Below are 13153 nucleotides of genomic sequence, written 5' to 3' on the forward strand. Positions count from 1 at the left end.
ATCCTATACCGCTTATTTTTCCTTATTAAAAAAAGAAAACCTCACGTTTGCATTCCGCTATTTGCGAAGTCTTTTTTTATTGATTACGCAAAGAGTCGTCATTTGGCAACTTGCATTCGTCAAAGAATGCACTGCATAACATGTCATCCACAAAGTTTCAGTCGCGAATTTCCAGAAGGACAATTATCACTCATGAAATCCAAGTCGACTCCGAAGTTTTATGCAAACATAAGTTTCCTAGCAACAAAACCAGATCAAGGGATCAAGGGTTTCCATCCTCACAAAATGACAGAAAAACAAAATCAAGGTGTCAATGCATGGATAATATGTAGATCAAATGATGTGCTACTGTGTGATGGACAGTAGTTCCGCATTTCTACCTAAAGTGATCTGTGTGTTGGAACCATGTTTCAAAGAAAATGCTCAGCGTATAAGAAGAATGAGTACTCGGCTTCTTATAGTATCACTAGTAGGAATGCTTTAATAAAAAATGGTCATGTAAATAAGTAAACGTAACGTAACGATACGATCATATCAAGTATGGTGATGTTGGTGCTGATGCTGATGTTGTTGGTGACACGTGTGTTTGGGAACATTGCCGCTGACAGGTTCCATGTCAGGAGGAAGAAAAGGATCCAGTTTTTTCGCCAAAAACGTTTGTTGAGCTTCCAACATGGATTTTTCCATCATTTTCCTTGTTTTCTCGTCCGCTTGCTGCAGCATCGCATTCATCATATCCTGCACTGACTCTTTTCCGGCAGACGTGGTCGGCGCCTCATGCACTGCCCCTGGTTTGTTGTAACCTTCGACCATTAGTCATCTGGTCATGATCCGCACAAACAAAAACGAATACCTTTTTTCTCGGCTCTCTCAAGTTGATGATACATGTCGCGGGTGCTCTTTGCACGAAGATCCGTCCATTCTCTGCCAACCTCTTCTTTTTCCAAATAAATGACCACTTTGGAAGCCTTGAACTATCAAAGCTAATATGAATTATTTTATACAGAGTGTACGTGCGTGTTTTTTTCCCAATACCTTGATCTTTGTTTTATTGGGGATGATCGTGCCGTATAGCTGTGCAATCTTGAAATTATAGTTGGCCCCTTCATGATCCCGCTATGAATGGGGTAAATAACTGTGCTTTCTATTTGTTACACATTAAACCAACTTACTATATCCAGTTGGATGCTCTTTGACTGTGCGTTAAGTTCATATTGATCATTCGAAATGCAGTGAGCATTCTTCACAGTTATATACAACCTACGCGTTTATTGTGAGGTTTTTGCATCATCATAATGAGGAGACTTGTCTTGCGTACGTCACAGTTTGCGAGGACTGATCCCATCCGTAACCCGAAGTGATGTAAACAGTTTGACTTTGCGCCTTTTAGGAAAAGGCACAACAGATTAATAATTAAAGTTTTTTTTTTCTTTTTTACGCCGCATGTCAACCATCAACGACTTACTTTCGACCTTTCAATAGGTTCACGGATAAAGGAAGCGGACGAAGGGTTGATATGGTTACGGAATGAATCGCTCGTCTTTTGCATAATTGTCGAGGATGTTATACCGTGCTCGGTTGGGTGAGAATGGTCCAATTTTTCTGACGGCATGCGGTAAGCGGAAGAGTGAAAAGGCTACGAAGTATTTCGGATAGGAACCGACACGAATTAAAAAAAAAGTAGGATAAGAACGCGGCGAGTGCACCGTAGATCCATCATTCGGGACCCTTTATATGTCTCAAAAAGAAGCTTCAAAAAATGGGAATTTTTTTCTTCTCATTCGCAGCTCGGACACCGATGCTTGTGCTCTTCAGTGGTTTGCGTGCTTTGGTTCACAGAAAAGGCAAGCGCTCCCTAAACTCCGTCCGTCGTAACATAACCCCTGAGCAGCAACAAACATCCGAAAAATCCAATCTTCTAACGTAGCACATGATGGCGACTGATAACCCTAGAAGATAAAGCACCCAAATATGCCCATTTTCGAGTCAGTGACTGTGGATGAGCAATTAAGGAACTTTGGAGCTGCAAATAGAAAGATATATGACGTGTGTTAAGGCAGGAGAATTGCGAAGAGGAAATAGAATGCTGCATCAATCAAATTTCATTGTTCTGTGTGAGGAGGTGACAGGTGGGTAAGGATCCAGAGAATGGGAGCATGGGAAATTATCAAAGGAGCACTTCCAACTGAAAAGAATATCATATGATTTTAAGTTGCGCATACCACGAATGCAAGCATCGTATCATATTTGCATTTATGCTAATGGCTTTGTAGTTGTTCTACGACATTAAAGAGCTCAGTCTATTACAATAATAAACAACATGAATGATAAGCAATGAGTCTGTGGAGCAAGTTTAATGAAAGCAAAGAAGAGTTTTAAATAATATAGATATCTATTTCATGAACTGTTGAGACATGGAGACGCTGATAGCTGTTTCTATCCTCAAAAGAAATCAAGATGTGCCATAGTTGAGAGGTAGGACAAACACAGAGACCCGGAAAACTTTCAAAAGACCACTGAATAATCCATATGTTCCAATTTTTTTTTGCTTACCAAAGTGAAATAACTTGCAGTCACCTTTCCGATCATTGTCCCCCCGGCGCACAGAGCGCCAAGAAAAGTAGGACGATTGAGTCTTGAAGGATCTATCATGTACAGCAGCTACAACGCAATGGCATAACAAATGGGCCGTTGGCTTTATAAGGATGGTGCGGAAATTTTTTATTTCTTTATCTCTTCGTCTTCGTTGGTTTGCGGGCTTGTCTTCTCGTTGGCACCACTCCAGTCTAGAGGTGAGACGGAATCGTCGGTTTCTTTGCGCATCTCGTCCATTTCCTTCTTTGGATCGACTGTATGGGGATCGAAAGATGCTTTTTTATCCTTCAGCTCGGGAATGGTTCCAGAGCCCGTATTTTCGCCATAGGGCCGATTGGTCTTTTCATGCTTCAGATCCTCAGTGACTGATCCAGATTCCTTCTTCTTGCGAATACCGGACAGCGAGAACAAAGTAGCGACACGAGATCTCAGAAGAGAAGGTCGCATCAATTGCGACGCAGAAAGATTAAGCAAACGCATTGCGGAGAAATTATTCTTCAGCAAAGGAAAGAAGGAGCATAGAATATATTCACTTGTTTAATTTCATCGAGATCAGACTCGGAAAGATAATGCTCACAACCGCCGGTAGCCCTTTGCGTCATTGGGCCTAGGCTGTTGTTAAAAAGGAAATCAACAATTATATCTCTTAGAAACTGTTACCTTGTCGAAAACGACAAACCAAAAGATGTAAAAGAACAGTCGCAAGCACATATAAACCATGTCCTCTTGATAATATGGCATTTGAAATATGTAGCCTGTATGCAATTGTTTATTTTTCATATAAATTTTGGTCGCCCTTACGATATTGCCAGCGAGCAACAGGTTATGAAAGAAGCCTGCGCATTATCCAAGTTGAGAAATTGCTCATGATCAACAACAGTATCGAGCTCCTATCTCAAACTATACTGTGTCACCGGTGTACGGGATGGATATGATTTTCTATTTTGCATACGATTGATGGCTGACCTTTTTAAAAATGGGTGCAAGGTCTTCGTCAATAAGGTGCTCACACAAGCAAGAGCAATACAGGTTGCTGCTTGGACATCACCGTCGCGTCTCGCATGACCCTTGATCCAACTGTCGACTGACGGACCAAAGCAATACAGTACACAGTTGCCGCTCTTTTTCTGCGATTCCTGATAATGTAGGCTGCGAAGCCAGGTAATCAGCCGCTTATTATATGACAGGGAAAAAATCTAGAGTTTCTGGGATCAATTTGTTGAAATTTGGAATACTGTCATGGTTTACAGCCAGTTGCAAGTTATGAGGGCGTATTTACCGTGATCATTGACTGCAGTCGCGTTTACCACCTTGTTGGTCCTGTAAATCTCAATGGTGATCTAGCGGGTCCCATCACCACAAATTGCAGCACGATCTGTGCATTTGGTCTCCAGGCTGAGAAGCACCACCGCCGTGTTGGAAAGTCCCTTTGTTGGCAAGAACTCCCCCTTTTTTTCACGGTTTAGCAAAGCCCACCTTAAGAAAAATAAATAGCTATACAGTAGTAGCTTCCGTGATCCGATGCTACCAACGCACTTCCTCATTACACGTCGCGTTTGCGGGTCTACGATTCTGACGATTTTAACGAAGAGAGCGGCTTCCCTCAGTTGGAATGAACAAACGATAGCCCATTTTGACTTTAGCTGAGCCAAGTGAATCCGAGGACGGCATAGTTCACAATGCGCTGCGCCAGGCAAATCATACGAATAAGGATGACGGTTTTGGAGTTATTAAACGTTCTAATGAATAGACGAATCATGGTACAAATAAAAAAAAGAGGTCTATCCTGTTGTATCTCTTCTAAGCAAAGTGCTTTTCTTTTTATATGAAGTGGCGTAGTTCGTCCACAGGACATTAAGCTCACTTTTTATTTTATCATTATTCAACCCACAAAGGGTTGAGAAAAGAATAATAAAGGCAAAAACCTTTTTTATTTTTCATTTGCCTTTGTTGCGATTAAAAAGCAAACCCACCGACATACCTTCCACAATGACCGCGCTGATGACTAGTCAGGCGCCCAAAGGGAAGAGCCGATGGGAACGAAAACAATCTTCTTCAGAGGATGGCCAATCCTATCATTAGAAGATGGTTTTCGGATTTTTCGCCATACCCCGAATGCTTTACCAAGAACCGGAGCGTTCATCATTACCAGTAACCACCAGCCTAGCAGCCCCTGATTCCGAACTGGCGCACAAAAGAAAAAAAGAGATGAGAAGAAACGCCTTCTTTTTATATCTTTTGCGGACCTTCGATTGGTGACCCTGTTTTATGATCGCGAATGCACCTCATTGGCTCGATTCCCGCAACAAAACTCGCGAAATTCAGCGCCTCACTCTTCTTTCGCGTAAGGAATGCAAAGAGGAGCTGCGCCATGTCACTCATGCCGCCATGAGCAACCCATGTGCACTACAGTCACTCTATAACGTGAACAATAACTTATGGGTGAACGCTGGTGCGACATGCTTCAGACTTTGCGTACTTTCTTTGATCGTGTTCATGCTAGAAAGCTTCCCTACCTTTGCCCTGCCCCTTTGTATCAGCTTTGTTTCGCCTGAAACCAGTGTATTCAATATTGCTTTGACAATAAACGCTCCCGTATTATTCCACGAAACCAGGGTGTCAGGTCTCTGTGCGCCATGTTGCAATCGCGACAGAACCTAGAATCAGCCATGACCAAGGCCCATGCGAATGCATGTAACATGCCGGAAAAAGAAATATTCTGAACAAGCTCGAAGGTGCTTTTATGAATATGTAAACGACTCAAAATACGCGTCAGCGCAGTAACAGCACCTATAGTTTGGCTCCATTTGCGGTGTGCTATGTTTTCGCATAATTTGATTGACCTGCAGGACCGGTGTTATCTCCTCTTGAAAATCGAGTTCTCCTCCGCTTCCCTTCTACAATAACAGTTTGGGCCGTTTGTACGTTTGATTCTGATAAATTGTAGCAAAGCAATAAATGCGTTTCTCAATTTTGGAGTAATCTAATTTAAAACATCTCTTTTTATGCCTTTTTTTTCTTTGAAAAGAAAGAGCGCGTAAGCACAAGCCAAAAAAAAAAAAAGCACTACGGAACCAAATAAAGATAAAACAAAAATAAACAGGGAGGCGCAAACGTTAGTCAATGTCCTCTGGTTCTCTGAACTTATGGAATAGAGATAAGGTGAACCAAGCAGCGACTTGCCGGGCAAAAGGAACAAACATGAAGACCCACAAGGCCGGCATATGGCCAGTAAAGTGCAGTGGATAGTGATGACATATTTTTAGCAGCAGATGCCAGCCGATGGTGGTGATAAAAGCGGTCAGGCGGCATGTTGGAAAATCAAGCAAGGAGCGGCTATGCACAGATAGCAGGCTGTTGATGTCGTGCAAAGCTTGAATATTGCAGCGCTGCATATCTGGCTACACCTCATTAAATCGGTAACGATGCTGGTAATTGTCGCAAAGATAATCGCCATATGTTCGCCATAACGCTCCCGGATTTCAGGATTTGCAAACATGAGAAGGGTGACGAACAATCGCCGAAGATGAGAAGCGGATGTCACAACTGCTATTGCCTCAGCGAGACAATGATCATGCTCTTCATCGCTCTCGAGCAGCAGGCGAGCGGCAGAAGCTTCCTGGAAAGTGTTGTATCGACGGCCATCGTGCCAGTACAAATCCTCAAAGCTTTGTGGCCCTGGTACATTATGCAACAACACACGCAGAGAGAAACGCTCCATGTCGGCAGGAGAAACAAAAACAACTCGCCCAACAGCAGCAGCAGAATATGTCCGAGCTTCTCAGGCATTGAACGTATCTTGCGGGCAGTCGGATCCTCACTGGTTTAGAAGATTAAAAATGAGGCGAAAACTATTTAAAGTATGTATAAAATTATGACTTACCGATTCAAAAGAGAAAATACATCCAATGTCGTAGGATTTCTTTGAGCGCGTTCGACAATGTCCTGTACAGACTAGTCGGTACGGAAGTATACGTGCTGATGCTGTGGCAAGTGAAGAGCGAGGTACTGGACAGAGGGCGAGCGAGAATGCAGGGAAAATCCAAACATCCGCCAAAAAGATTCTGATGCTGAGACGTAACGTGCATCTTGTACCGTGCGATTTCGTCAATAGCTTCATCGGTGTTCGCCTGCTGATTACGCCGCAGGGACATCAAAGCACGATCTTGACCTTTATAGATACCACTTCCAACCAAGAGTTGGAAACCATCCTCGTTCGCCATGTGGAAATATCAACACATAATGGAGCGGATTACATAGTGGATGTTGTTCGTTGATATGCATTAAATCTTCACCACGCGATAGGATCGCAAGATGACAATACATGGAAACGAATTGGTGATTCAGAACCATAACTGCAAATTTAGGAGTGGTCGGTCGAAAGCGCTGTCCACGAATGTGGCACGCGTTGACGTGGGATAACTGATAAAAATCTTCTGCGGAGTCGCCCTGAAATTCGAGCTCCTGTCTGCTCACAGGTCTGAACCAAAGAAGAGGTTGCCATGCAATTTTTGTCGATGTTCGACGTCATAAATGCAAACCCAGGCTGCAGGGACGTGCAATGCAATGACTAATATCCTACTCTGTGGACCCAAAAAGTGCACATTCGCAATTAATCATTTAGCTTTCATAGTCGGTGTTTCGGTAAAAAAGAATTCTTGACGAATAAGTAAACACACTTTTCACATCAACGCCCACGAAAGTAACCGCAAAAGCAGAATGATAAAGCCGTATATATTTTCGGAACACTTCAGAGCCACGGTTTGGTTTGTTGAGAGGGAGAAAGCTACATTAAAAAGAAGCGGCGGCGGCATGAGAAGGATAACCTTTGTTGCAAGAAAAAGCTTGAATTTTTTGTTATAGTATTTTCTCTCGTTTTTATTGCGCTTCGTTTGTTGATTTAGGTAAAGGCAATTTCATTGCTTGATACGAACGGCAACAGGGGCAGTGTGAGTCTTGTTGAATATTCAATTCTACGGAATGAACCATTCAGTGTGCCCCAGCATAGAAGAAAAAATTACCACTGCCTTGGAATCAAAACTTCCGTGGCTAAGCATGTGAATTCAAGTGCCTAGTCATGACCCTGCACTTGTTACCGCACCATATGATACGTTTCGATGACAAAGAAAACCAAATAATGTAATCGACCCGAATACATCCTGGAATCAAAGCGTCATAAGACAATCATTTGCATAACAAAAACATAACATTTTTTTATTTTTGTTTTGCCAGATAACTAGACTGCAATTTTTCGTTGATCTTGTGACCCAAAACGAAATGAAAGCTGCGAAACAGCATCTCTGCTTTGGCGGATCCAACGTTTTCGTACTTTCTATGAAACAACCCGCTCAACAACGTTTGGCTGTTAAAATGTTAATTATACCGCATCTCAAACAGCCATGACAATAATACAGGCATTTCATGCAACCGACATGACAAACTTGAAATGAGAAAAAGATCATGATGATCTGTATGTTTTCAGTATGTGGTTATTTGATATTTATTGCATTAGTTGGCTTGAGTTTAAGAACCAAGGCAACCTGGGACGGATGGCAATAGGAAATAACAACGCATGGTTGTCCACGTTCTAAGAATAAGTTTAACCAATAATAATCCAAATAATAAACATATACAAGAAATACAGATGGGGTATACAAGTAAAGGAATATGTACAGAGAATGGAAAAAGGAAATCAAAATCAAAATTGACATCCAATGATGTTCATCAACAAGCTTCTTCGGATTCTTCCCAAATTGTTTCCATGGGCAGCAGATGGCCAGAAGGTCGTTTTCCAGGTTGTAGTAGAATATGTTGCTGCTTTCGGGGAAGGTGCAGAGGTGAAAGGAGGCCAATGGTTCCGGAATGCCAATGGACGTCGAACCACCCAACTTGGGTATGCAGTAGCGATTGAATAGGTGGAGAAGCAGACCAAAAAAGATGCTCCGCCGGATACAGCTCAGTCGTGAAGCATTGTTCTACGTCGGCAGATGATCTCATAGTTGAAAAAAAGTACGGTAGTTCGATAGATGAATACACGTAAAAAGGGTTGGACCGTTAAGGATGGTGTATTTATATTTCTAATAACCTGGTCTCATGACCTCGGGTTCTGACAAATGAACCGATGATTCACTGCCTACCAAGCACTAGATCATGCTACCAAGTAGTGGAATATGCGCCGTATCCACGTCGCTACAATAAGTTAACCTGTGTGGGTGCCATGTGACTCCGTGCGTCAAAAAAGTGGGTCCGTCCGAATCATCAATTTGCCATTTTTGAACCAATCCACTAGCTGGAATCATCAGGTACGCCTACTCATCGCAACACCGATTCGCTTTCTGGATTGTGATGATGCACTCATGTTAGTCAGAAGTTTGACTGGTAAGTTCGATAGTTACCATGAGGCACGAACCACTGACACAATTATGAGTATCCCCGGAACCTATTGTCAAGGGAAAAGGCGCAATGAAACAACATGGAAGGTTTCCATACCCTTTTTTTTATTGTTGAAATTGTGTTCAACTCGGGCCAATGTCAAGTTTTGTCATCGATGACCGAAATACATCGTCATTAGTATACTTGCCTTTTTGGCAAAGAATATTCTTGGTCGGTTTTTATATAACAGTTTTTTTTTTTTTTTTTTTTTTTTTTGATAACGAGCGCAATGCACTGAAAAGCATGACCCTTGTGACCAAAAAGAAAGAACTCCTGCCATCCATTGCATCACAGAAATACCAAGAAAAAACCTATCAATAGCGTCTAGAAAGGTGTGCACTTTATTACGAAAACAATGCGAATTTGATTTAATTTGAAAGATCAGAATAAAAGATGTTACAAGTCGGCAAAAAGAAAGGAATGATGTAATATGATGGTCTCATTTCTTTTTAGGTTGCCGATGGTACCTAGACGTCATAAAGGTCCAACGAGTGCTAGCACATGATCAAACTTAAAAAGCTTAAGTGCTTTAGGCGGAAAATGAGGACATGCAATACGATTCTATTCCACGTTGATGCAAAGTGTCTTACCAAAATCTACAAGCCATTACTGAATCACCATTGCGAGCGACACTTAAAGAATGGAGACATACAAGTACGCACGGTTATGGCCCGCGTCAAGAAACAGTAAGCTCATGTGATGTACCTTTACATACAGTGACCAGTTTACAAAGTAGACACTGTAATTATGGTCTGTCAATCACGACGATAGATGGCGCGACATGGTGGGACTCCTGCAATGATTTACCTGGCATAGGCAGTATGAATCTGATGTTTTATAGGATCGATGGAGCCGTGGATGATGAATGGAAGGAGAAGATAAGGTGGAAATTCTTGCTATCAATATTGCCAGTCGATCGATGCGACATACAGGTTATCCTAGCGCTTGTACCTTGAGAGATAGTATCTGTAAAGCCATGAAAAATTACTGTGGACCATTGAACATTCAAACTTCACCAGGAATATTCGGAACCTTCGGCCCTTGGCCGAAAAAGGAAACGTATGCACTGAAGCTGTCATGTCACTGCAACAATCACATGAAAATTGCAAATTAGCTTTTTACTAAAGGATTTTATACCAGGTCGGGTCGTTTTATCATGGGCAAAGAATTATCTATCACGCTGTGTATATCATACTTTTGCCAAGGGATAGCTCTTTTTTACTTTGATACCAGGACAAGGCACGATAACTGCAGCGTATTTGGCATCAGGGAGGCACTTGTCTGATACTCGCAGCAGCCATGCTTCGCTAAGAAATATCATGCCACAAAGCAAGACGATAGTGTATTTTTTTTCAATGGCTGCATGGGTGTCGTACTATTATGGGAATTCAATGATTACGAGCAGGTCGATGGTGAGGCATCCTATTTGATATTCTCGCAGCAGCCCGCGATGGACTTGACGGGCGCTTTTTGGGGGGCTGAAATCCATTCATGGCAGATCGACTGAATTGATCTGGCAATAGTTGGTTTATCGCATTGAATGACTTTTGCTGGCTGTCACTAGTGGATGAGTAGCTTTTGGGTGGAGTATGAAGCGGGAATGATGAAGATCTTTGATAGCACGTGAAGATGGCATGCTTGATCGATATCTGTTTCACATGCAAATCATGAATCCTTGAGCTATGGCCCTTTCATTTTTTTACCTTTTTTTTCTTCCATCGTCCATCACCTGTTACTGTGTCAAGAAACGTTCCTAATAAAATTATTCAACTTTGTTTTTCTACATTTTTCTTCGCACTGCCAATTCACTCACTTTATCATCCATCTTCAACAGTTTCTTCTTTTGTTGTAGTATGGCCAAGTCTTCGCCCATGTCCATTTCGCAATTATGCAATGCCATGACGGGCGATTCAAGCACCGAGAATCACGACACCATCAACTTTGCCGAGCCGGAGGCTTTGAGTGAAGTCGCGTTAAGCGATATGAAAGTGGTCGATGAAGGTAACTTATCATACAGCGGGTTCCTGTTCCCCGCTGTAGACGAATCGGATGATTTTTTCTTTTTTCTATCTGTGCTCTGATAAAAGAGGCGATTTTTTTTTTCAAGATCACGCACTATCGCTATCGTTAACATTGCCCCCACTTACCACTTATCACTCGTCATCCTCCAGTACTGTTCCATCTCCTTTACCGACGCCCACCTATTCTTCGCAATCCCTCCAAAACTATAAGCGCCAACGATCGTCCTTATCCAGCGATTCAACCATCGAGGACGATGATCCACATCAAATACAAATACATATACAAGGACACGCTGACCGCCTTCGCAACGTGTTATCGCCGATCAGTGAATTGCGTCTATCTGAGCGCATAGATACGGTTGAAGATGCCCCAGTCTTTGGATCAAAGATGACAGAGGTATCCTCTAGACTTGCCGTAAGCGATAAATGCCAGTCATTGATCTCGCCGAAAACTGTGTGGGGTAAATACTCTTATGGCGAAGTAAGATGACTCAATGCTTCTAAAAGAAGACTAGTGAATTCTGACGCCATGAAATGCGGTAGACACCTTGTGAAGTAAACCATGTGAATATCAACGACGAAGATGATGGTACCCTGTCGGCCACCACAGCCCTGGCTCGCACCAACCTCCATGATACTGCCGTTGACCTTGAGACTAATCCTCGACGCAGATATTATCGGTCGACAGAAGATGCTGCATCTTGTAAGCATTTCATTTTGTGCATCGATACCGACACCATTTACCAACATCCTTTTTTTTTTTTTTGGTATTTGTCTAGCCCATTCTTCGCGGTCAAAGTATTCATCACGGTGCAATTCTCCACAATCTCGTTTTTCCACAACGGCGGCACCTGCCAAGCATGTCGCGAGTCCTCATCCACAAAAATACGCAAGCAGTCGCTGGCAACAGATTGTACTGCATGCCAGTTCAGCCGCCGGAACTACCGCCGCCGTTGTCAGCGAAGAAAGTATGAAATGTCTTCGTTACTGTATTAGTTGGTTACAGGTAACTTGTTGGAATTAACCACACGATGCTCTCACAACCTTTTTTTGATGCTCATTTTCTTTTTCCAACTTTGCCCAGTATGCGCGTCGTCATATTGACGAACAAATGGATATTTTACGAAATCTGCTGGTATCTTTAGCGACGCAATCATCAAATAGTGACAAGACGTTGAGCACGCCCGATTCAGCCATGACCACGCTCATGGCGGTCAAGAAGGAGATTATTGATACGTTGCGCAAAGTAATCGATGTGGTGAAAAAATATGCAGGAGTGGGATTACCCGAACAAGCAAAAACAACCGTGCGTACCTTCATTCTAGCGTTGCCAAATCGAATGGCGAATCTCAATTCGCGCACTGTCTCCCCGATGCAATCACCAGCTTTGCAACCCCATACCTCCGTTTCCCCATTGCAAGAAACGTCCATTAAACTGCTCAATCTAGGCGGAGAATCGATCGAAATGCTGGAATCCATTGCCGCCGTATTCTCGGACACGATTGAACGTGCCGAATATTGGTTGCACTGCCTTCGTGGTGTGGTGATTCCCGCACGTGAACGAGTGAACCCCACTCCAATGGAGCTAGAATAAGTAGCAGTAGCTTGTGACTCCAAAAAAAAAAAGAACAAAGCCTCTTGCCTGATATCGCTTCTTTTCCCTGCATCTCACTACCCAGTCTCACCCCATCACACAAACCACTGCGACAACTACGACTACTCAAGCAAAAACAAAACAAAAAGCAATCATCGAATAAAAAAGGAAAGAAAACCAATGTCTCGTTACACTTTCTAATATGTTGAGCCTTATCTTGACGAACAAGTGGTGAATAAACATGTCACATGAAGAGCACCGTTAGAGCAAATCAATCAGTGATATCCAACAGACAGATTCTCATAAACAAGACATGCAAATACATTGTGTAAAACACATTTTTTTTTATTTTCCATCTTAAAAAAGAATAAATGATATACGGATAAGAAGGAAACTGACCTATCATGAAAGCATTCATTAGATGATTTGTTCAAGAATCGTTTAAAGTAGTATTTCACGATCCAAATGATGTATCATAACTGTTTCAGCCCCGAAAGATGGTTAACGTTTG

The 13153-nt window shown here is 42.5% G+C and overlaps 4 protein-coding genes across 4 annotated transcripts; 2 read left to right on the forward strand and 2 right to left on the reverse strand.

Annotated features, from left to right (window-relative positions):
- Window positions 1-476: 476 nt before the first annotated feature.
- Window positions 477-1698, reverse strand: BYT42DRAFT_142969 (uncharacterized protein). The gene is made up of 6 exons (XM_051562249.1): window positions 1466-1698; window positions 1319-1383; window positions 1173-1260; window positions 1036-1116; window positions 854-968; window positions 477-788 (listed from the first exon to the last, which is right to left on the reverse strand). The coding sequence occupies exons 1-6, from the start codon at window positions 1610-1612 to the stop codon at window positions 535-537; spliced, it is 750 nt and encodes a 249-aa protein (XP_051418895.1). The 5' UTR covers window positions 1613-1698; the 3' UTR covers window positions 477-534.
- Window positions 1699-2721: 1023 nt separating this feature from the next.
- Window positions 2722-3075, reverse strand: BYT42DRAFT_618279 (uncharacterized protein; the record flags this gene model as incomplete). The annotated part of the gene is made up of 1 exon (XM_051572266.1): window positions 2722-3075. One exon carries the CDS (start codon window positions 3073-3075, stop codon window positions 2722-2724), a length of 354 nt encoding a protein of 117 aa, XP_051418896.1.
- Window positions 3076-6132: 3057 nt separating this feature from the next.
- Window positions 6133-6872, forward strand: BYT42DRAFT_618280 (uncharacterized protein; the record flags this gene model as incomplete). Its single annotated transcript, XM_051572267.1, has 2 exons — window positions 6133-6276; window positions 6513-6872. 2 exons carry the CDS (start codon window positions 6133-6135, stop codon window positions 6870-6872), a joined length of 504 nt encoding a protein of 167 aa, XP_051418897.1.
- A 3846-nt stretch (window positions 6873-10718) lies between these two features.
- BYT42DRAFT_587843 (transcription factor Opi1-domain-containing protein) lies at window positions 10719-12955 on the forward strand. The gene is made up of 5 exons (XM_051570206.1): window positions 10719-10779; window positions 10840-11529; window positions 11592-11751; window positions 11828-12054; window positions 12133-12955. The coding sequence occupies exons 2-5, from the start codon at window positions 11077-11079 to the stop codon at window positions 12640-12642; spliced, it is 1350 nt and encodes a 449-aa protein (XP_051418898.1). The 5' UTR covers window positions 10719-10779; window positions 10840-11076; the 3' UTR covers window positions 12643-12955.
- The last annotated feature ends 198 nt before the right edge of the window (window positions 12956-13153 follow it).

The sequence above is a fragment of the Radiomyces spectabilis genome (assembly GCF_025331425.1).
Source record: "Radiomyces spectabilis strain NRRL 2753 chromosome Unknown BYT42scaffold_16, whole genome shotgun sequence".
NCBI lineage: Eukaryota > Fungi > Mucoromycota > Mucoromycetes > Mucorales > Radiomycetaceae > Radiomyces > Radiomyces spectabilis.